Source organism: Oncorhynchus masou, chromosome 23 (genome assembly GCF_036934945.1).
Source record: "Oncorhynchus masou masou isolate Uvic2021 chromosome 23, UVic_Omas_1.1, whole genome shotgun sequence".
NCBI lineage: Eukaryota > Metazoa > Chordata > Actinopteri > Salmoniformes > Salmonidae > Oncorhynchus > Oncorhynchus masou.
Window position 1 is genome coordinate 63,229,269 of NC_088234.1, and position 24,464 is coordinate 63,253,732.

General features: G+C 41.4%; 1 protein-coding gene across 1 annotated transcript; it reads left to right on the forward strand.

The window, feature by feature from the left end:
• The first annotated feature begins 4,720 nt into the window (after positions 1–4,720).
• Positions 4,721–22,472, forward strand: LOC135510136 (WASH complex subunit 2-like). The gene is made up of 25 exons (XM_064930916.1): positions 4,721–4,732; positions 4,786–4,956; positions 5,392–5,485; positions 5,638–5,699; positions 5,836–5,892; positions 6,211–6,297; positions 6,553–6,655; positions 8,423–8,538; positions 8,757–8,808; positions 9,050–9,103; positions 9,613–9,765; positions 10,013–10,152; positions 11,518–11,616; positions 12,832–12,924; positions 13,018–13,119; positions 14,010–14,167; positions 14,308–14,431; positions 16,093–16,329; positions 16,523–16,699; positions 16,792–16,923; positions 17,108–17,398; positions 18,763–18,918; positions 19,041–19,220; positions 21,375–21,532; positions 21,709–22,472. The coding sequence occupies exons 1-21, from the start codon at positions 4,721–4,723 to the stop codon at positions 17,261–17,263; spliced, it is 2,379 nt and encodes a 792-aa protein (XP_064786988.1). The 3' UTR covers positions 17,264–17,398; positions 18,763–18,918; positions 19,041–19,220; positions 21,375–21,532; positions 21,709–22,472.
• Positions 22,473–24,464: the final 1,992 nt, after the last annotated feature.

Genomic DNA, 24,464 nt, shown 5'->3' on the forward strand with positions numbered 1-24,464 from the left:
CATTTTCCCTTTTGTGTTTGTGTGTTCTTGTTCTATGTTTAGTTGCATGTCTGCACTACTCATATTAGCGTCACGGTTCATTTTGTTATTTTGTTCAGTGTTCATCTTAAATAAAGAATGTACGCGTACCACGCTGCACCTTGGTCTCTTCCTTACAACAAACGTGACAGGTGGTTAGTAGACCGGCGATGTCGAGCGCTGGAGCGGGAAACAGGAGTAGGTGTGACAATAATGTCAAAGTGGAATTATGTTTTTAGAAATTAAATCTCTTGAGTCAATAAATGAGAAAGAATAACATGCTATTGTTTGATAAGGGTGCACAATTATGAACTTGAAAATGTATTAATAAACAAATTAGGCACATTTGGGTAATCTTGATGCAACATTTTGAACAAATATGCAATGTTTCATTGGATCAGTCTAAACCTTTGCACATACACTGCTGCCATCTAGTGGCCAAAATCTAAATTTGCGCCTGGGCTGGAATAATACATTATGGCCTTTCTCTTGCATGTCAAAGATTAGGTACAAAAAAACACGTTTTTTTTGTAGTGTCTTTTACCAGATTAAATGTGTCATTCTCCTACATAACTTCACATTTACACACACTTCAAAGTGTTTCCTTTCAAATGGTGTCAAGAATGTGCATATCCTTGCTTCATGTTCTGAGCTACAGGCAGTTAGATTTGGGTCATTTTGAGTCATGTCATTTTAGGCGAAAATTGAAAAAAAGGGTCAGATCCTTTTTTAATGACTGTGATAGGAGACAACTGAGGATGGATCAACAACATTGCAGTTACTCCACAATACTAATCTAAAAGACAAAGTAAAAAGTAGGAAGCCTGTACAGAATAACAGTATTCCAAAACATGCACCCTTTTTGCAATAAAATATTTTTTATTTACTAACTCTATTTTATCAATCTGCCAATAAGGCTTCAGGAAGAAGCATAGCACAATTACAGCAGCCATGAAGGTTGTAAATTATATCACTGAAGCCCTTGACAAAAAACAGCACTGTGTCTCACTTTTTATTGATCTCTCTAAGGCTTTTGATACAGTTGATCATGCTATACTGAGGCAGAGATTGTTGAGTGTAGGTCTTTTGGAGCATGCAGTTGCATGGTTTGCTAACTATCTGTCTGATAGAACTCCGTGCACTCAATTTGATGGGCTCATGTCTGTTAAATTGTCTGTCTGTAATGGTGTGCCCCAGGGCTCTGTACTTGGTCCCCTCTTATTCTCTATTTATAAAAATAATTAAGACAAACATGTGCAAAATGCACAACTTCACTTTTATGCTGATGATACTGTTATTTATTGTTGCGCCTCGTCTATCACAAAAGCTTTCCAGAACTTGCAAACTGCTTTTTATACTGTTCAACATACCTTGTGTCAGTTGAAGCTTATCCTCAATACTGACAAAACTAAACTAATGGGGTTTTCTAAAGCAAGAAATAGATCTCTGAACCTTTCTCCTTTTACAACCTGCCAGAAGGAGGCTAGAAATCAGCTACATTTATGCCTTAACTAGACTGGGGATATTTTATATATGAATGCTTCCGCTCAGTGTTTGAGATCAATTGACACCCTTTACCATGGCGCTTTGAGATTTATTTGAAACTGCAAAACCCTTACGCACCACTGCACTTTGAATACCAGGGTTGGCTGGCTTTCTCTAGTCACTCGTAGGCTCAGTCACTGGTATACTTTTATTTACAAAGCCATTTTGGGTTAACTACCATTCTTTTTGGCCATTTATACTGTTCAGAAATGTGGTGGGTACTCTCTCTGTTTGCTGGAATTTACCCTGCTAACTGTTCCAAATGTCCCAACTGAATTTGGTAAAAGGGCTTTTATGTACTCTGCGTCATCGTCTTGGAACGCCTTACAAAATACTTTTCAACTGGAAGAACTTGTCCCGATTGGTGTTTTTAGATAACCGATGAAGGATTTTGAGACTGATTCCCTGACCTATCAATGTTTTTCATTTGCTGTTTTATGATTTTGTTATACTCTTGTGAATTATATGGTTTTTACTAGATTGCTTGTAGTTTTGCATGTTGTCTGTCTGTAATTGTGTAATGACTTTGTGCTGCATGTCTTGGCCAGGACGCTCTTGAAAAAGCAATGTTAAATCTCAATGAGCCCTTCCTGGTTAAATAAAGGTTAAATAAAATAAATAAAATAAGGCACTAAAGTAAAATTTAAAAGAATTGGCAAAGAAATTCACTTTATGTTCAGAACTTTATGTTCTGAATATAAAGCATTATGTTTGGGGCACATCACTGAGTACCACTCTTCAGTCAGTTGTGTCGAACTGCGTTGCTTTATCTTGGCCAGGTCGCAGTTGCAAATGAGAACTTGTTCTCAACTAGCCTACCTGGTTAAATAAAGGGAGAATAAATAAATAAATAAAAATGCCTAACCTTAAAGACCAAAAATCTCTTTTTATTCATACATTTTAACCATATAGCAAATTTCGACTTTGTGGCTGTGATAACTAGTGACAACCAAAGGTAATTTTTAAATTTAATTTAACTTTTATTTAACCATGAGACGTTATCCTTGGCACACAAATTCTTACCCGTAACCCTTACCTAACCTTAACCTTGGACCGTTTGAATCGTCAACTTCAATGGGGTGACGTCAGAGGTAGGAAGTCCACAAAAATGAATGAACTGCAGTGTTTCTCAAATGATTAGACTAGGCCTAGAGTAAATAAATGAACAATTCTAGCTAAGGAAAACTGCATGCAATTCAATAACATGACAATGCATTCAACATACACATTACATACCATACAAACAAAGACCTGTATGTATTGATGACTATTGCCAATTTGATGTGGGAACGTTGCATTGAGTCAGGTGACTGCTGTCAGCTAATTGGCTCCAGACAGAATATGGCCGACCTGTCAGAAGTTCAATGAGGAACGGCTGAGTTTAGCATAATCGAGTCTCTTTTTACGACTTTTGGGGCTCATATTTCACTAACGTTGACAACTGTTTTTACAACAGTTACTAAGGTGAGTTTAGTAAAAATATCACTTAAAGTGCGAGAGTATGCTCTCAATGAATCATTGCCTAGCTAGCCAGCCAGTCTCTGGCAGTGCATCAACATTTATTCAACTAACTAACGTCCTATACCTAGCTAACATTCCAAATTACATTTTGCGAAAGCTTGCGACTTCCCAATGAAACATTGCACCTACAATGTTCGAAAACTAGTTTGCTTGCTAACTAGGGTACCAAACTAGCTAGCTAATCTGGCTTGTTTGCATGGCAATAAAGCAGCCACTGGTGCCAGCTAATTTAGCTCGCATTTGCCAACCCCATGCCTGTGTTAACTAAATTATATAATTTGGGTTTATTTTTGACAAATCAGGTAATGGATGGCGTTCAGTTTGCACTAAACAGTAAACTTTTAAATCGTTATTGTCCATGCTGAACGCCCGTTTGAAATGTTTTCTCCATTTTATTCCCACTGAATAAATCCTTCAATATTGTTTCAGATGAGCGGGTTGCCGGTTGGCATGGCAAATGTCCCCAGCAAGAGCAGCAAGAGCAATCACACAGGGAAGGATGGTCAGGTGTGGGAGAGACTCTGGACCTTGGAAGAGATGCGACAGACCAGCGCCAACTGGTCCCTGGCTGCAGACTCAGGAGTAGGCTTTGGTTATTATCTCCAAGTTATTATTCAGTTTCTGAATACCCAGCTGTTTCTAATGCATTTACCAGTGTATCATCTGGTGGCTGAAGCAGAAACAGACTGGCAGGCAGGCTCTCAGCCTCTAACTCTACATGTTATGGGTAGAGCATTCACATAGCGTTGTAAACAGCAATGAAACAGATTAACTACCCTTATCGCTGTGGCAAAGACAACGTCCGCTACTGAACAATCAGATACACTGTTGAATAGATGAAGATTAAACAGTTGTTGGTATCCCCTCCTCCACAGCTCTTCCTGTTCCTGCAAGACTTCTCCCAGAGGATGCTGTCAAAGACTCATGAGATAGAGAAGCAGCTGGATGGACTGATCAGAGACACCAAGGCCACAGACTGTTGCATGCACACCGTCTTCAACGACTTCCTCATGCTCTCCAACACACAATTCATTGAAAATGTACGTTGTGGACTGGAAATACAATGGTCGTCTTCATTAGAGCATTTTAATGGAAGAAAACAGACTGAAACAGGGGAAGGACTACCTGTCCTTGACTTGTCTAATAAGTAATACAGATGTACTTTTTTTTGCTTCAAATTTGTTTTACTACAATGTGCCCAAAAGAACACGACCAATGTCTTGTTCCTCTGTTGAGCTTTGTGCCCCTCTCCTTTAGAGGATGGTTGTGCCGTATTTTACATTTCCCAGATATTTTGAAACTTCACAAGCTTTTATAACAAAATGAAGAAAAGATGAATCATGCTACACGGTACAGAACTATGAGGAACTGATGACTCTTGTGTTTAATAATCTGCTTGCTCAAGGTGCCACCTCTTTTTGTTCACTATCACAAGGTGCTGTGTTACATTGATAGATTCTAACACATTCTTCTTGTATTGATTGTGTGATGTGTTATTGATATTTGTGTTTGTTGACCTCATCAGAGAGTGTATGATGAGGAGGTGGAGGAGGAGGCGATGCCAAAGCCTGAGGCCTTGGAGAGACCGCCTGAGCAGGTAAATCATCTACCTACTCCTTCCTTGATGTGCTGTGACATGTATAGCACTGTGACAACGCAAGTTCCTCCCCGGGGATAGTTAATTCAATTACCCTGCATTAGAAGACTTGTGAGCAGAAGGAAGCCCAGCTGATTCCTAAGGTCCAGGAAGCAGTGAACTACGGTCTGATGGTGCTGGACTCTGCATTTGAGCAGCTGGACATCAAGGCAGGAAACTCTGACTCGGAGGACGAGGAGGCCACAGACAGAGTGGAACCCATACTGGAGCCCAAGGTGAGTTTGGAATCATCTGGAAACATACAGGATTAGAGAGAGAATTCAAGTTATTCACGCCTCCAGATATCACGTTAGGATTAGTACCTGCCCAGTCTAGTCTAGGGAGGATGGCCAATGTTTCCATGCCACTGTTTTTGATTTGTATTTGGGGTGTAGGACAGGTTAAGCACGGTTTTTGATTTGTATTTGGGGTGTAGGACAGGTTAAGCACTGTTTTTGATTTGTATTTGGGGTGTAGGACAGGTTAAGCACTGTTTTTGATTTGTATTTGGGGTGTAGGACAGGTTAAGCACTTTGACAACTGATGTACACGTTTATTTTTTGTTGACGAACATTTGATTTGAATGATTCTGCCCGTATTGACCAATCACGTTTTCTCTGACCGCTTCCTCCCCTTCTTTCCTTCTCTAACCCACCTCTCTCTGTTTGAAGGACCTGTATGTGGACAGGCCTTTACCATATCTGATTGGCTCTCAGGTCTTTATGGGGCAAGAAGACGTTGGACTGGGAGACCTCTCCAGTGAAGGTAGATCACCTCTGTTCTTCATGTAGTCTTTCTACTGAAGGAAAGTGTGTGTATTCTTGGCATGTGTTTATATTGTTCGTGTTCAACACTCTTCCAAGCATAGTGTTTCTCTCAGAGAGAAAGTGAAACTGATGTCATTCTTTACTTCACAGAAATGTCAGTCGACAGTGATCACGACACCGTGATTGTGAGCGAAGATGGCAAAGATGCTAACGTAAGTCTTTTTTCATCCAGAAAGAGTCAGATGTTTTTTTAAGTGTGAAGTTGGCATTATTATTAATCTCAATAAGTTAAATACTGACAATTTGATTTAGATAACTGTATTATCCCTGTGGTGTTTATGTGAACAGCAGTCAGACGATGACTTCGACCAGGATGAGGAGGGGCCAGGCACCATTAAGAAGAAGGTGAAGGTCAATTTCACTGCGACTGTCAGGGTCGAGGATCAAACCCAGAGTTAGTTGATATCTCTGTGATAACAATAACAAACGTACAGGATTGTATCGCTGTGTGCACAATTCTGACAAGGGATGATTGAGGTATTTGCCAATTTAATCAATGATGAAACACAACAGAAAGTGTGATTGATTGAATCCTATTTACACTCTAGATACTGGCCATAAGCATGCTGCTGTTTATGGCGATGATGGTAATGATTACACCTTAGTGAGGATTGTGATTTTATTTGCAACCTCATGGATGACATTGAATGATTTCCCCTTCAGAAGTTGTCTATGTTGAGTGATGATGAAGACGAGGAGGGAGATTCAGACATATTCGGAGAATCGGACGAAGATGATGATGACAGAAAGGTATGTTTGATTATGGTTTGCTGGGGGAGACTGGTACTAATAATATGATGGACAGATCATTTATGAAATATAACTAGCCTTTATCCAGCGAAGTCAACATTGCTAATACATCTGTTTTATGACTTGAGGGAGCATAATGATTGTGTCATATCTCCGCTATTGAATGTAGACATAAATGTGAAATATTTTTTGTAGTTAATTGCATGTCCCCTTACATGAATATTGATGTTCTATTCCACCTCTCTTTTACGGAAGTCTTTGTGTCACATTCAGAACCCAAGACCATCATCCTTTGCTGATGAGTTGCTGATGAGTTGGCGGCCAGAATCAAAGGGCAAGCCAGAGGGAGATCGCACATGTATGTTGGGTTGATATGACCTGAATTACAAACTATTCAGCACGTCCATTATCACCTCCACCATGTTTTGGTTTATGTTAAACATATCATGGTTTCTATGAAGGTTAACTGTATGAGCTCATATGCTAGCCTGGGTACTGTGTTTCTGCTTTAGCTAACTTATCGCCATATGATCGTATGGCCCTGTGTCTTTTGCAGTAATGTGACATGCCTGGATTTTTACCCTTTTTATTTAAAGCCTTTTCATCAAAATATCCTTTCTTTTTATGTCAGATGGTCCAGCACCATTCTCAGACAATTGCTTGCATTTTTTATCTACAGTGGCAAGAAAAAGTATGTGAACCCTTTGGAAATGACTGGATTTCTGCATAAATTGGTCATAAAATTTGATCTGAGCTTCATCTAGGTCACAACAATATACAAACACAGTCTGCTTAAACTAATAACACTCAAATAATGATACGTTTTCATGTCTTTATTGAACACGCTGTGTAAACACTCACAGTGCAGGGTGGAAAGGTATGTGAACCCTTTGGCAGACCTCCACAACAGTCAGGAGGAATTTTGGACCATTCCTCTTTACAAAACGCTTTCAGTTAAGCAATATTCTTGAGGATGTTTGTGAACCGCTCTTGAGGTCATGCCACAGCATCTCAATCGGGGTGAGGTCAGTACTCTGACTGGGCCACTCCAGAAGGCGTATTTTCTTCTGTTGAAGATTTAATTGTGTTTTGGGTTGTTGTCCTGTTGCATCACCCAACTTCTGTTGAGCTTTAATTGGCAGACAGCCTAACATTGTCCTGCAGAATGTCTTGATAAACTTGAATTCCTTTTTCCGTCCATGATGGCAAGCAGTCCAGGCCTGAGTCAGCAAAGCAGCCCCAAACCATGATGCTCCTTCCACAATACTTTACAGTTGAGTGAGGTTTTGATGTTGGTGTGCTGTGCCTTTTTTTTCTCCTTTCTTATTAGTTTAAGCACACTATGTTTGTCTATTGTTGTGACTTAGATGAAGATTTGATCAAATTTGATGACCAATGTATGCAGAAATCCAGGTAATTCCAAAGGGTTCACATACTTTTTTCTGGCCACTGTAATTCTCAATTCCGGCTTAAAATATAGGATAACATCTTGATATGACATATGACTGTGCGGAACACAGTCTGGCACCCAGACTAATTATCCTACACTTCACTCAATAACAATCTACCTAAATTCATGTATCTGTCCTCTCTGTTTTGATTATTATGGCCACTATTTGCTCCATACACGTTCCAAGATGTGTTTTCAGTTGGTACATTTGCACATAATGTAGGCCATACTACAACATGTGATTTCATAATGCAAATAATGTTGGCAGATTACAACAGCACATACATGTTTCACTACATATCATTGTTCTTTCTGCATGTGCATGCTCATATTTCCTTCCCCGTGTCACTTCTCTGAATCCTGTAAGAAGAACAGTAAAGCAAAGAAAGAGCCCAAGGCTGAGAGGCCACTGGGTAGGACAGCAGTTCACTCATCTAAAAGAGTTTTCTTTACTGTGCATTGTGCACAAACACCTAATCTCTCTCACTATGTATCCAATTATATTGTACCTGCTAAGCTAACTGTTAATTCATAACACTTCAGTCAGAAGAGCATTAGTGCAGTTGGTCTCGCTCCAAAGTGACTGAATTAGATGTCATTTGACAAGCAGTCATGACATTGCAGTGTTTACCAGCATTTGTTTTGACTTGTTGTTGGCACCTGTTTGTGTTGTAGCTGATGATGACAGCGAGGAGTTATTCGGGCCACCCAAGATGGAGGACGAGGACTTCTCTCCGTTTGGAGGAAAAGGGGGCCTCTTCAGTGGGGGGAGAGGACTGTTTGATGATGAGGTAGGCTCACATGAACGCCATTTGTCGCTTCCATGTATTACTTTCTACATGTTACTTACCCATTGTTGTTTCACATAATATGATGGATAGAAATCAATAAGTGAACCGTTCAAAGAAAACCCAATCAATCTACAGCCTTTTAAAAGCTCCCGAAGAGTACATTAAATGAGTGTGTCTGAAACCATAGCGACCCTGATAATATGATGTTTGTTGTCCAGGGGGATCTGTTCTCTGATCCACCTAAACAGCCTGTAGCGGAGGAGACCACAGGTAATAATAGCCATACAACTATCTGTTGAAGCACCAGGGATGTTTTCATTTGGACACACTAGATGTTTTGCAATCAACATTTTTTTTTGTTCCACAAGTTCAGATGGTTGCTTTCCTTTTCAGGATGTTTTCTTGTAAGTGAATTGAGAATGTTGTTCATTTTGTGTAATGGCTGTGGTCACTGTTTATAATTTATTTGTTGTGGGTTACCTTATTCATTTGACCTTTGTGTTCCTGCCAGAACCTGTCAAGCCTGCTAAGAAGATTCCTTCAGGGGCTGTGCCAATTTTCCCAGGTAATACAATTTGTATGTATTTATTTAACCTTTATTTAACTAGGCAAGTCAGTTAAGAACAAAATCTTATTTACAATGACGGCCTGCACCGGCCAAACCTGGACGACGCTGTACGCCGCCCTATGGGACTCCCAATCAAGCCCGGATGTGATTCGAACCAGGAACTGTAATGACTCCTCTTGCACTGAGATACAGTGTCTTAGACCGCTGCGCCACCCGGGAGCATAGAAACATGCCCTCAGGACAACCAAGGCCTTTCGAAGATTAAACCGTAATAACGGTGTTACTTCAAAGATAGACAGTTTTCTGTGGCTTGAGAACATAATGCCTCTGAAGATACCGTCCTGCCTTTCTGAAATGGAATTATTAAATTAATACTAAATAATATTACAATACATGACCACAGACAGTCTACTGTACTATGTTGACAATTCTGTGATGGTATTGACAATTTTATCCTCTCCAGATTTTATCTGACGAGTCTATCCTGTCCTCTTCTTTCCCCATAGAGAACAGCCTGTTTGGCACTCCTAATGACTCTGACTCAGTGGAGGGTAGAGAGAACGGCAGTCCAGCCAAACCCATCAAGACCGCTTTAGGGGGGCTGTTTGACGATGAGGAGAATCACTTCACCGGCGAAAGCCTTAATAAATCCAACTCGGGTAAGTCGATCAAACCGTAACCTCTCTCGCTAGCATGGTGGGCGAGATCCCATCTTGAGATCAATGATCGTAAAATATCAGTGAAAATCTTACTTTGACATCACGGCAATACATCAGTTACTCTTAGGTATGTGAATCAAGTGTTCACCTTATTTTTGTTCATGCAGTGAGTTTCACATCTTAGATCTTGCCACACTATGACTGTCTTTAGCACAAGCACTCATAATGTGTTGTTACCTGTGTTCAGCTGGACAGGAGGAACCCAAGCAGAAGAAGACAGTGGATCTGTTTGGAGGAGGTGATGAGGATGGTGACATCTTCATTGAAAGCTCTGGTGTTCTGCCCCCTCTACAGAGCAGGAGGGAGGTGGTGGAGGAGGAAGAACAGGTGAATATACACACGTGTACAGAGCATTGTTTTTACCTATACTGTATCATAGGGACTCCACTCACTACCTTAGAATGTAGAGAAAAACGGGGCAATTCAAGAGGATGCTATTAAAGTTGTCAAAACGTTGTTTTCTTTGTCCCATGTCATTTATAAATCACATACAATGAATGATTACATTGTTCTCTGCAATTTAACTTTAGTATAATTATACTTGACAGTGTTGATGAAATAAGAATGTTTGTTTGTTGTGACCGTTGCTAGTTTCGACTGCGCTGCTCTTGGGTCTATCTCTTCCATATTTTGCATTGGGAGGTGGTACCATTTGGATGTGTTTTTGCAGGTTAGACCAATCAAAATCAATTTGATACCAATCTACGTTGAGGTGCCATTTCTATGCAGATTTTAAAGGGAAAGATTCAGAAATGCACAACGATAACATGAACATATTGTCTTCATGGAGGGTGGTTATTGAAATTGTCTGTTAGCTTTCTAAATAAATACATATTTAGTCCCCATTTTGTTTTTATACTGCAGATTTCATTTAGAAAAAGCACATTTTTTTCCACTCGTTTGACCTGCAGCCACTAGTTGACTTTTTACTTCTTTTTCTCCACAATTTCGTGGTATCCAATTGTCCTATCGCTGCAACTCTTGTACAGACTCGTGAGAGGCCAAGGTCAAGAGCCATGCGTCTTCCGAAACATGACCCTGCCAAGCCGCACTGCTTCTTGACACACTGCTCGCGTAACCTGGAAGCCAGCTGCACCAATGTGTCGGAGGAAACGCCGTACAACTGGCGACCGAAGTCAGCGTGCATATGCCTGGCCTGCCACAAGGAGTCACGAGAGCGGGATGGGACAAGGACATCCCGGCCGACCTAACCCGGACGACGCCGGACGCCTCATGGGTCTCCTGGTCGTAGCCGGCTGTAACACAGCCTGGGATCAAACCCGGATCTGTATGCCGCCTCTAGCACTGCAAAGCAGTGCTTTAGACCGCCGTGCCGCTCGGGAGGCCTGTTAGTGATGTTCTGCTGCGGAGCAGAGTTCTATGGAGCAGTGGCCACTTTGATCATGCCTGTGATGACATTCCATTCACTCTAAACATGCTAAATTGTCTAACTTTTAAACCATCTATGGTAGCGACATGGGGGTTAGACTACTGTTTTTCTGACGCAATTGTCTGTTGAATGGACATATTTGTATAAACCTTGAATTAATTAATACTTTTATGGGTGAACACCCTACATATTAAGTGGAATACGTGATCACGATCGTGGTAATTGATTTAGGGGACTTGGGTATCATGATTACATGGTGCACTGATGATGATGGTTGTGTTGAGGTTGTTGGTTGTGTTTAGATGCCAGCAGATGTCTCCATGTTTGGTCCTGGTACCAAGACCCTGCTGACTGAGACACTAAAGAAGCAACGGCCCTCCACCAGTGAAGAGTCAGAGGAGGTGGGAATCCTCTTTTATCCATCCATCATCTCTATATGCAATATATCTCTTTCTCTTTTTCTCTCTAACTCACTCACTCACTCACTCACTCACAGGTGTGCTTCTTTTCAACACTTATTGTCAAGTAAGGGTCCATTACTTGAATGTAGTTGAATTAAATGAGAGGAGAACAGATAAGGATAAAATATGTCAACATGAAAATTCTATTGGTCTTGCAAATTATTTTCCAGGCAGAATACTGAGTTTTGTTTCCTCAAACGTCACATTGATACCTAAATTGGCAGTAAAATTCGATCCTGCTTTTTGTCCATATGGAACATTTATGGGATTTTTTTATTTCAACTCATGAAACACGAGACCAACACTTTACATGTTGCGTTTGATATTTTTGTATAGTTTACCCACCTTTTTACCACTACATCAGTGGAACCAACCAACCCCACACCATGTAAGGTGCAAAAAACTGCATCAGACTTTGACATTGCGAGCATGGGTGAATCGCTCCTGAAGAGCCACATGAATGGGGAATGACAACGCTGCATCCTGCGCTGGTGCCAGTTCTACATTTGTGACTTTTTCTCTGCAAATTCCTCCAGAGCTTTTTTGCCCATCGCCTCATTCACGGGGTGCCCGCGATATTCCGCTTTATCGCGTAACGGCTGTGCTCCTGCCCTTCTGGTGGCTGTTAAGGTGCCGTGTTCCTCACCCACCCTTTTCCCAGCCGGCGACACTGACGCTGCCAGTCGGAAACGAGACGCTTTTCGTAGCTATTAAGTAATAGATTCCCAAATGCAGAATAAAAGCACAGTCAATAAGCTGGAGTTGTGTAGTAATGTGTGTTCACCAGTAGGCATGTCGCAAAACTCTGCTCATCACTACTCAAATTAGAACCTCATCAGTACTGACATACCACTCATGTATGTAGTGAAACAACGTATTATTGAGTAGAACTTGTAAGGTAGTGATGAAACTACTTTCCCCCCCTCCATTAGGTTCCTCCATTTACTGCCATCTGGTGGCGTCTAGAAACAATGACATAATATGAACAATTACAGATTTTTGGTCCTTGAAAATAAATATTAGTGATTGAAAAAGTACTTAAGTCCTTGAATTTGACTTGCCACTCTATGAACCCTGTAGAATTTTTGGGGTGATCATGGAGCACACTTTGTTTCACAGATTTTACCTCAAATTCCTGTCCCTGTCTTTCTACAGATATGTCCAACCATCCCTAAGAGTCAGTCCAAGCCTGAACCGACACTTCAGAGCAAAGCTCTTCTGTCCATATTTGTTGACGAGGAGGATGAGGTGAGAAAATGAGCTATGACTGATATCGGCCCATAAAATATAATGAATTGGTACCTTCCTCTTCATATCTAACCACTTTCTTTCATTATGCAGGATCTGTTTGCGTCTGCGAAGAAGTCTAAATCAAGCCAAACAGAAGATGCCACACCACAAGTCAAGAAAACTGTCTCTAGTGCCCTCTTCAGTGATGACGAGGTAATGGGAGGGAACGGAACCTTGCTACATTAACTTCAGTTCAACATCAGCCTTTCAGAAAAGAATGCCTCCTCCTGTAGCCACTACCCATTTTTGTATTAACAGATCTGAAGTAACTGGACAGGTGTGTGGGCGATTTGAGGGATAATTTCTATTAAAAAAAATATATACACTACCGAGTAGGTGTTTTACAACACCTACTCATTCAAGGCTTTTTCTTTATTTTTACAATTTTCTACATTGTAGAATAATAGTGAAGACAAACTAAAATATTTAAGATTCTTCAAAGTAGCCACCCTTTGCCTTGACAGCTTTGCACACTCTTGGCATAGTAGGTGTTCTAAAACTTTTGACCAGTAGTGTAATTATTTATTTTTATAAACCATACAACTCTATGCACGAAGACTACTTTCAACAGTTTCCACAGAACATTTTACAAAAACACATTTACTTGAAGAACAGTACAGATGGTACAAACCGTCATTCTGTTACCAAACTTTACATCTGCACTGTTCTTCAAGTAAATGTAGTTTTTGTAACAATTTCTGTGGAAATTGTTTGTTGTCCTTGGGCTTAGGGTTGTATGGTTTGCGTAACTTTTCAATCATTGGTTTATGTTTGACATATATTTTAAAGTGTAAGATCTGAGTTTCTGCATCACTCTGTAACCGTGGAATTGCCCATAGCCAATATGGTGATGGCAACTCCATCCAATGAGCTCAGCACAGCTTCAGATATATCTTACAACCATCCTATTCTTACAAATCTGCAAACACCAGAAGGGTGGGGGGGGCAAGGGGTAGATTTTGAACCGGGCTTGATAGTGAAGGTTGTCACTAATACTTCAACACATGCTATCTATTTAACCCTTTGTATTCTGTCTGTATCAGGACCATTGGATGAGCTCCAAGCATAGTGCAGGAAAGACTGGAGGGAGGAAGTCCAGTGATAGCAACCCTTATCGTCTACCCAGTGTCAAAGCAGATCCTTTCGACAGCCTGTTCGATGAGTATGATGACGATCTCTTTGCTGCTACCAAGGAGTTGAGGTAAACTTTATATCCCCAACAAAAGAGACACTGTGCTAAAATGTTTGAGTAGTGTTAAAAAAAGAGAAAAAGAAAGTGAAATCACTCTAGTTAGGGTCTTGGTGGTGTTTTGATGGGTGTAAATGTCTGTGTTGATGCAGTCCGAAGAAGCCACAGAGAGCGTCTCTCCTGTTTGAAGATGAGACTGAGGATGGCGAAGATAAGGGATCCCTCTTCGTCTTCAAACCAGCCATAAACAACAGCTCTACTCTAGCTGACCCTAAAGTAAGCCTGGGTTACAGATGATGTCTGTGTCATAAATGGCACCCTGTTCCCTATATAGTGCACTATATAGGGAATAGGTTGCCATTTTGGGAGGTAGCCACTGACATGAATAATAACCTAAAGATGAAAAGCCTTCGAGGCAACAATGGAATTCAGTAATACCGTGCATTCGGAAAGTGTTCAGACCCTTCCCCTTTTCCACATTTTGTTATGTTACAGCCTTATTCTAAAATGGATTAAGTCAAAAATCATCATCAATCTACACACAATACCCCTAGATGAGAAAGTGATAACAGGTTTTTAGAAATGTTTGCAAATGTATATAAAAATAAACCGAAATACCTAATTTACTTAAGTATTCAGACCCTTTACTATGAGTCTTGAATTTGAGCTCAGGTGCATCCTGTTTCATTGATCATCCTTGAGATGTGTCTGCAACTTGATTGGAGTTCACTTGTGGTAAATTCAATTGATTGGAGATGATTTGGAAAGACACTCACCACACTGAAAGAGCTCCAGAGTACCTCTGGAGATAGGAGAACCTTCCAGAAGGACAACCATCTCTGCAGCACTCTACCAATTAAGCCTTTATGGTAGAGTGGCCAGACTGAAGCCACACCTCAGTAAAAGGAATACGACAGCCCACTTGGAGTTTGCCAAAAGGCATATAAAGACTCTCAGACAATGAGAAACAAGATTATCTTGTCTGATGAAACCAAGATTGAACTCTTTGGACTGAATGCCAAGCGTCACATCTGGAGGAAACCTGGTACCATGCCTACGGTGAAACATGGTGGTGGCAGCATCATGCTGTGTGGATGTTTTTCAGCGGCAGGGACTGGGAGACCAGTCAGGATCAAGGGAAAGATGAACGGAAAAAAGAGATCCTTCATGAAAACCCGCTCCATATCGCTAAGGACCTCAGACTGGTGAGATGGTTCTCCTTCCAACAGGACAAGCACCCAAAGCAAACAGCCAAGACAATGCAGAAGTGGCTTCAGGACAAGTCTCTGATTGTCCTTGAGTGGCCCAGCCAGAGCCCGGACTTGAACCCAATCGAAACATCTCTGGAGAGACCTGAAAATAGCTGTGCAGCAACGCTCCCCATCCAACCTGACAAAACTTGAGAGGATCTGCAGAGAAGAATGGGAGAAACTCCCCAAATACAGGTGTGCCAAACTTGTAGCATCATACCCCAGAAGACGCAAGGCTGTAATCACTGCCAAAGGTGCTTCTACAAAGTACCGAGGGTCTGAATACTTCTGTTCATGTCATTTTTCAGTTTTTTTTTTTTCTTAACATGTTTTTGCTTTGTCATTATGGGATATTGTGTAGATTGATGAGGAAAACCCTCCCAATGTAATACATTTTAGAATATGGCTGTTACTTAACATAATGTGGAATAAGTCAAGGGGCCTGATTACTCTCCAAATGCACTGGATGTAGGCTCTTATCTATTCAAATATAGAATTAAAATGTTTTTATTCATAGTTTCTTTGGTAAAGTACTATTTTTATTCATGTTTGTGTTGTACTCTTCATGGAAATATGTGTGGTTACATCCCTGCAGTGATGTATGTTATGTTATGTTATGTTGAATTTTAAACAACTTGTCATTCACCCCTTAGTTCATACCCTTGTCTCCCTTGCCCTGTTCTCTAGGCTGCTGCTGTGGCCTCCCCAGCCCCCTCACGGGTCCACACAGACAAACCTGAGGAGGTGACGGCACCTCCTCCCCCAGTGGAGAAGAGGCGTGCAGAGGAGAGGGCAGCGAAGGGTCCTGAGGGACAGCCCCTGTCCTCTCTACTAGAGTGCAGTGAGAGTAAGAAGAAGCCAGTAGGGGCCGTCAGTCTGTTTGGAGGGATCAACGTGCTGGGAGACCGACTGGGAGCAGCCAAGGTGAGACGCTACATAAGGCTGAGGGTAGAAGTTCCCCTTAAGCTCAAATCTAGGACGGACCTTGGACGTTCTCTTCCCGTATGGTTGAGATTGAGGTAAGGAGAGAGGAAAGGTGAATTGAGATGGAGCCCTGCTCCTAAGTGTAAGGTGCTATACTCAGACTCTCTCTATCTTCCTGTCACTTATCAAGCAGACTAAGAGCCCATTGGACGAGACGGATGGTGATGACTTCCTGTTTGAGAGCCAGCCCCCCATGGAAAAGGATTCCAAAATGAAGAACACCGTCAGTCTGTTTGATGATGAGGAGGGTGCTGACTGGACTGTCCCTATCTCCATACCTAGCAAACCAGCTGCCATGAACACACTAAAGGTTTGTCTGGGTTTGTTTATTCATACTACTTACAATTCCTGTGTGCGTGCATCTGTCTGTATATGTGTGTAAATCCTATGTCTGTGCGTTAGCCTGCAGAGGAGCGTCCTCATACCAAGAGCAGTACCGGGGTGTTCCAGGATGAGGAACTGCTCTTCAGTCACACTCAGCAGAGAGACAACCACCCCGACGTTGACATCTTCGCCACCCCTGACAAGTTTGTGGTGAGTTCTAGGGACCGCACTCAGTGAGATGGGAAAGGTGTTAGTGTTGGGCGAGAGCAAAAGCCTGCACTCACCAGGACCAGGGTGGATGCACATTGACGCGTACTACCTGCTATTACTTTTAGTGATAAATTAATTGTACTTATGATATTCCTGGTGATAAAGTGCTGTGTTTCTGTCTCAGAGGTTCAGGCCCAGTAATGCTAGTAGCTCAGTGAAGCCCAGCTCAGTGAGGTCGGCAGCCTCAACACTTTTTAGTGATGAAGATGACCTCTTCAGCTCTGTCAATCCCAAAGCTCTTCGGACGGTACCCTATTCAATCAATACAATAACAACTTGATTAATTTACTGATGACTTCGCCCTCAGTCCTTGTCTTTCATTTGACCTCAGAAAGTATCGGCGAAGCCCAGTGAACCCGGTAAAGACGAGCCATCCCCAAAACCTTCTGTCACAGAACCAGTCACAGGGAGTGAGGTAAGGCTGATGAAACAAAGTCTTACGAAGGCTGGTTTACAAAGGCGGCCCAATTCTAATATATATTTTTTTCAACTAATTGGTCTTTTGATCAATCGCATATCTTTTCACACTAGATTTGTTTTCAGAGCTGATCTGATTGGTGAATTTTTTTTTTTTAAGGATCAGATTTGGGCGGCCTGTGTAAATGTAGCCTTAGTGGTCTGCAGTCTATGTGATTGCCAATGTGTTTATGATTGAAGTGTTTCAGAATTTGAAGGATATCTATAGACAGTAATGCTCTCTCTTCTCAGTTGAGACTTGTTACACTGTGATAAATTTCAAGGGAATGTTATCCAGGCTGTTACATTTCTCTTGGAGGTATTCCTGTCTGTGTCAAGATTACTTAAAGGTCAAAAATGTGATTTTCCTATGTTTTAGATATATTTCCACACTGCGTTTGGCATAACATTGTGAAAATGATATAACGCCCTTTTAGTGGAAGAGCTGTTTGAAAAGACTGCCTAAAATGTCAGCCTGTTTTGGTGGGAAGACGTCACCAGGCAGTAAATTAGTTAATAGACCAATGAGAAAGAGTTTCACACCTCTCTGCCAATAACAGCTAGTTATCCCCTCCACACTCAGACCACTGACAGTCCTGGCAAAATTCTTTGTTGAAAAATTGCTCTTCGCTAAGACACTTTTTGTTCCTTGTTTTTCAATTAAAAGGGTCAAAAATAAGTTATTTAATTGTTACCAATAAATGATTTGATATTGAGACTTGAGACATATTGAGAAAAAGCTGCATTGGAGCTTTTTACCTGATCTATGTTGTTCAACTGCACAGAAGCCCTGTAAAATCTAAAGAGCCTTCGTCATGGATAGGAAAACTCCAAGTAAACAACTTCTTCTTTTAAATCACTCAATGTTTTACTCTATCTTTATTCTTTCTGAGTGAGAGTGTATTCGTCCAACATCTGTTCTCTGCCAGACATCTTTGAACCTCAGCCTTTGACATGAATCATGTCGTCTTTTCCACTGCTGGCATAAAAGCTAAACTGCGACAGCGTGACTGTCAGATTGATTCGCATAATGTTTTGTTTTTTATCATCAGACTGAAAGCGATTGCTCAGCCTTTCTTCTTCCTGAAATTGCATCAATAGATGTCATTCCTATGTCTACGTTTTGGCTTTATTCTTGGGCTCTCTCTTTCCTCTGTCCACCACTTGGTTCTGATGATCATGAGAGACTGCATGAAAAGAATTACTTGTAAATCCAATTCTATAATGTGACAACCATTTGCATGTATCCTCACTGTGCTATAAACACTCTCTTATAAAGGACTTTAGTTGATGAACAAATGTGTTCCTCCTCCCCACTCTCAGACCAACCTGGTGATCAACCCTGTTGCCCTCCTACCAGGCCTGAGCCCCAGCTCCTCAGGCCTCAGCCCCAGTCCAGCATGGACCCAGTCCCCCAGCGAAGGAGGGCTTAGCTTCGACCGCCCTGCCAAGGTGTCTGTGCTACAGTGTGCCAACAAGGTTGGTTAAGGGTCAGAGGTCAGGCACTGGGGTGTGGGGGAAACAAAGCACACCTAAAGCTAAACCTTGCACGTTCCGTAATCAGCCCCTGTTATGACTTCATACTTCTTCTCTTCCTGTAGGGTCGAGCTAAAGGCTCCATCCGCCGCAGGCCCCAGACCAGGGCAGCACGGCAGATGTCAGCACAGAGCTCCGTGGACCAGAAAAACCAGGGAGAGGACCCGGCCGGACACAGCCCAACCCTACCTCATCCAACCCAGGGAGCAGGGAGGAACCCTACTCCCAAACAGGACCTCTTCCAGGTATTGGTCATGATCAATATTGTCAGTCATTTGAACAATCAATCTGTCTGTATTTTTTATTTATTGTGCAGCCAGGAATTTACAATATCTTAGAATCATTGAAATGTTAGTTTATTTTTCATCGTACCAGCTGGAGGAAATATCGATAGTTTAGAGGTCAACCGATTATGATTTTTCAACACCGACACCGATTATTGGAGGACAAAAAACCCCGATACCTATTTAATTGGACAATTTCTTTTATTTGTAATAATAACAATTACAACAATACTGAATGAACACTTATTTAACTTAATATAATACATCAATAAAATCAATTTAGCCTCAAATAAATAATGAAACATGTTCAATTTGGTTTAAATAATGCAAAAACAAAGTGTTGGAGAAGAAAGTAAAAGTGCAATATGTGCCATGTAAGAAAGCTAACATTTAAGTTCCTTGCTCAGAACATGAGAATATATGAAAGCTGGTGGTTCCTTTTAACATGAGTCTTCAATATTCCCAGGTAAGAAGTTTTAGGTTGTAGTTATTATAGGTCAATTTCGCTCTCTTCCATTTGTATTTCATATACCTTTGACTATTGATGTTCTTATAGGCACTTTAGTATTGCCAGTGTAACAGTATAGCTTCCATCCCTCTCCTCGCTCCTACCTGGGACCGAACCAGGAACTCAACGACAACAGCCACCCTCGAAGCAGCATTACCCATGCAGAGCAATGGAAACAACTACTCCAAGTCTCAGAGCGAGTGACGTTTGAAACGCTATTAGCGCGCACCCCGCTAACTAGCTAGCCATTTCACATCACATCATTACACCAGCTTCTTACTGCATTCGCGGAACAGGCGGGCTCCTCGTGAGGCAGGTGGTTAGAGCGTTGGAATAGTTAACCGTAAGGTTTCAAGATTAAATCCCTGAGCTGACAAGGTAAAACTCTGTCATTCTGCCCCTGAACAAGGCAGTTAACCCACCGTCATTGAAAATAAGAATGTGTTCTTAACTGATTTGCCTAGTTAAATAAAGATTAAATAAAGGTGTAAATGTTTTTTTTTACAAAATCGGTGTCCAAAATTACCGATTTCCGATTGTTATGAAAACTTGAAATAGGCCCTAAATAATCGGCCATTCCGATTTAATCAGTCGACCTCTAATACAGTTACATATCGCATATTATTTTGGACGGTATTATATCGATACTTTCACTCGCAAGTATTTTTTTTTATTGCTGGGTAGCATTCGGCAACGTCAGCCAGCACTAATAGGTGGTGTCTGTGCCGAAACTCAGGTATTTTTCATCCTATAGCTAGTTTTTTAAATGTTTAGTCGACATGTTTTCAGCACTTTCCTTTCATGACAGATTAAAACAAATTTTCTCATGCTCTTTTGTCGGCCTGCAGCAGACATACACTGAGTATACTGAACATTAGGAACACCCCCCCCCCCCCCCCCCCCCCCCCCCCTTCTGGCCCAAAAACGCTTCCCACAGTCGTCAAGTTGGCTGGATGTCCTTTGGGTAGTGGACCATTCTTGAGACACATGGGAAACTGTTGACTGTAAAGACCGTAGCGTTGCAGTTCTTGACAAGAACTGGTGTGCCTGGAATTTACTAGCATACCACGTTCAAAGGCACTTAAATGTTTTGTCTTGCCCATTCACCCTCTGAATAGCACACATACACAAACCATGTCTCTATTGTCTCAAGGCTTAGAAATCATTCTTTAACCTGTCTCCTCCCCTTCATCTACACCGTTTTGAAGTGGATTTACCAAGTGACATCAATAAGGGATCATAGTTTTCACCTGGTTAGTATGTCATGGAAAGAGCAGGTGTTCTTAATGTTTTATATAGTCAGTGAGTATGTTTTAAACATTAAATTGCAATAAAATCACAGTATTGAATCGCAATACATATAGAATCACAATACTTATCGTATCGGCACCGAAGTATCGTGATAATATCATATCTTGAGGTCCCTGGCAATTCTCAGCCCTACAGTACATTGTAGTAGTCTAAATGCAGTTGGTCTGGCTCAGCGCATGCTGCCTCAGTTTATCCAAGAGTCACGATCTCTGCAACAGGAGGTGGAGGGAAATCCATGTATTCCTTGGAAAGTGTGTCTGCTTTTTTTTCTGAATGTGTCTTATTCTGTTGTCCAGGATGAAGGGGAGACGACCCCCAAAGCTCACAAAGACAAATCTCTGGATTCCAGCCTGTTTGACGACAAAGTTGACATCTTTGCTGATTTGACGGCCACTTCAAAACCAAAAGAGGTTCAAGAAGGCGGAGACTAAATCCATATTTCATAATGATATGGGTGGGTGTTTGCAGAGCACATATTTCAAAATATCTTGCATGGTTTGTTGTTCCTCAACTTTCAACATGCACGTTGAAATTTACCACAGACATGGGTATACTTACACACACATTCTTACAATGCCAGAGCCACCAGGTTGAACTGAGACATCTACTGGACATGCTCTCTCTGTACAGATGACGTCTTCTCTCCCAGCACTGTGAAGCCAATGGCCAAGCAGCCTCCATCCAAGTTCAGGAAAAGCCCTCCCTCCCAGGACACCAGTGCAGCGGACGGCTTGAGCAACATCTTCAACGACCCTCTCGATGCTCTGGGTGGGAACTGAACCGTGGACTGTTCCTGATTAACTAAAACTCTGTGTCCCAAATGGCACCGTATTCACAAGATGGTTACTTTTGACCAGGGCTCATAGTGCACACCCTATGTGGGGAATAGGGTGCCATTTGGGATGCTGTCACTAACTGTACAATTGTGCAGAAAATGTTGTTGTTTTGGAGGGCTGAAAAAGGGGTTGGAGATATTAACACTGTTCTTATAGAGACTATTTCTATATCGAGACTATTTCTATAAAAGCAATCCATCAATCGGCATAACCTCGGATGGAAAATTCAACCCAGGATAAAGATTTAAACCCATCTCTGATTGATAACAAGTAACTATTTGTCTTTATTTAATGTCCATGGTAGCAGGGCTTAGCCATCATTTGGCCAGCTGCTAATAAAGAAATAGTCAATGATTTATACATGTAGTTGAGTTCTGGGTATGTGGTTTAACATTGCCATTCTGAGATTACATGTCACCATCGGGCTGTGCCATATCACCGTTATGAAATCATTGTTTGTTTTTCAATTCATATGAAATTGTTACATTTTGTTAACTTTGCCTGTGATAAATGACAATGGATTATTTTTTTCAATAATTAAATTATATTTTGCTAAATTTAAAATGTGTGCTAAGTTTTTTTTCTAAGATTTGCAAGCGCTACTTTAAAGTATTTTTGTTAAGATGGCTGCATTAGTAATTCCACAATTCATTAAAAGAGGAACATAGCTGTTACTCGGGTCCACTGTGACTTCATTTCCATGGTTCCTATCCTTTTATAACAATTCTACTAATACATAAGCTTCACTGCCATCTCTAATCAACTTTTAAATGTTGACTAACTGCACTGGTGCATTTAGAGGCAGTGTAGCCTAGTGGTTAGAGCTTTGGACTAGTAACCGAAAGGTTGCAAGTTCAAATCCCCGAGCTGACAAGGTACAAAATCTGTCGTTCTGCCCCTGAACAGGCAGTTAACCCACTGTTCCTAGGCCGTCATTGAAAATAAGAATTTGTTCTTAACTGACTTGCCTAGTAAAATAAAGGTTAAAAAAAAGAGGATTCTGCTACATTTTAGAATAATAAGGAACATCTATACTTTGATCAATTAAAATCTATCACGGATGGTATTTAAGTTTCAATTTCCAAGTTTTAATGTCATGCTCAAGTACAGTTACATGCCTTAATTGAAAACTCAAAATGCAATAATAACAATGTAATACTACAAATAAGGTGAAACAAAAACATGTTTTCTTATATCTCGTATAAGAAAAACAAGATTAAATATGTCGGCAGACTATATACAGGGTCAGTACCAGTACCATATTTATAATGTGCAGGGATGCTGGATCGCTAGAGGTAGATACTGTATGTAGGCAGGTAGCCTAGAGGTTAGAGCGTTGGACTAGGAACCAAAAGGTTGCATGATCGAATTCCCGGGCTGACAAGGTAAAAATCTGTCATTCTGCCCATGAACAAGGCAGTTAACCCACAGTTCCTAGGCCGTCATTGAAAATAAGAATTTGTTCTTAACTGACTTGCTTAGTTAAATAAAGGTAAAAAATATATATATATATATGGCTAAGGTGACTAGGCATCCGGATATATGATAAACAGTAGCAGCAGCATACAGTATATGATGATTTTATTTGAGTGGGTGTTCGTGTGTAGAGTCTATAAATGTATGTGCGTGTATGTGTGTTGGAGTATCACTGTGTGTAACTGTGTAGGGCCCTGTGAGTGTGTGTATAGAGAGAGTGCAAAATAAGAATTAAATACAGGGGTCAAGTCCTTCTCGCCATTTTGTTAGCTATTTAACAGTCTTGTGGCATGGGGATAGAAGCTGTTCAGCAGTCTATTGGTGTCAGAATTGATGCATCAGTACCCCTTTGTCATGTGGAAGCAGAGAGGACAGTCCATGTCTCTGGTGGTTGTAGTCTTTCACGATTTTCCGGACCTTCCATTCACACCGCCTGATAGAGAACCAGTAGTGACCCATCATTCAGGGCTCTGCCCCACGCATTCTTAGAAAGAAAAAAAATGTTGTTTTTTGGGGGCAGGGGGGGGGGCTTTCCTGTTTTGCATGTGTAAAGACTTTAAAGAGGCATTTCTAATGACTGAAAACCCCCAAAAGAAAGATGCACAGGGTCCCTGCTCATCTGTGTGAACGAACCTTAGGCACGCTGCAAGGAGGTATGAGGACTGCAGATGTCGGTACTGTGAGACGGCTAAGACAGCACTACAGGGAAACAGGGCGGACAGCTGATCTTCCTCGCAGTGGCAGACCACGCGTAACAACACCTGCACAAGATCGTTACATCTGAACATCACACGTGGGACAGGTACAGTATGGCAACATCAACGGTCCGAGTTACACCAGGAACGCAAAATCCCTCCATCAGTGCTCAGACTGTCCGCAATAGGCTGAGAGAGGCTGGACTGAGGGCTTGTAGGCCTGTTGTAAGGCAGGTCCTCACCAGACATCACCGGCAAAAACGTCGCTATGGGCACAAACCCACCATCGCTGGACCAGACAGGACTGGTAAAAAGTGCTCTTCACTGACGAGTCACAGTTTTGTCTCACCAGGGGTGATGGTCGGATTCACGTTTATCG

Bases quoted from the DNA above. Each gene is read 5' to 3' on its own strand.
- LOC135510136 (XM_064930916.1), top strand. The intron at 11,617-12,831 runs GTGGGAATCCTC...GTCTTTCTACAG, and splicing joins CCAGTGAAGAGTCAGAGGAG to ATATGTCCAACCATCCCTAA. The intron at 16,924-17,107 runs GTGAGTTCTAGG...TTTCTGTCTCAG, and splicing joins CCACCCCTGACAAGTTTGTG to AGGTTCAGGCCCAGTAATGC.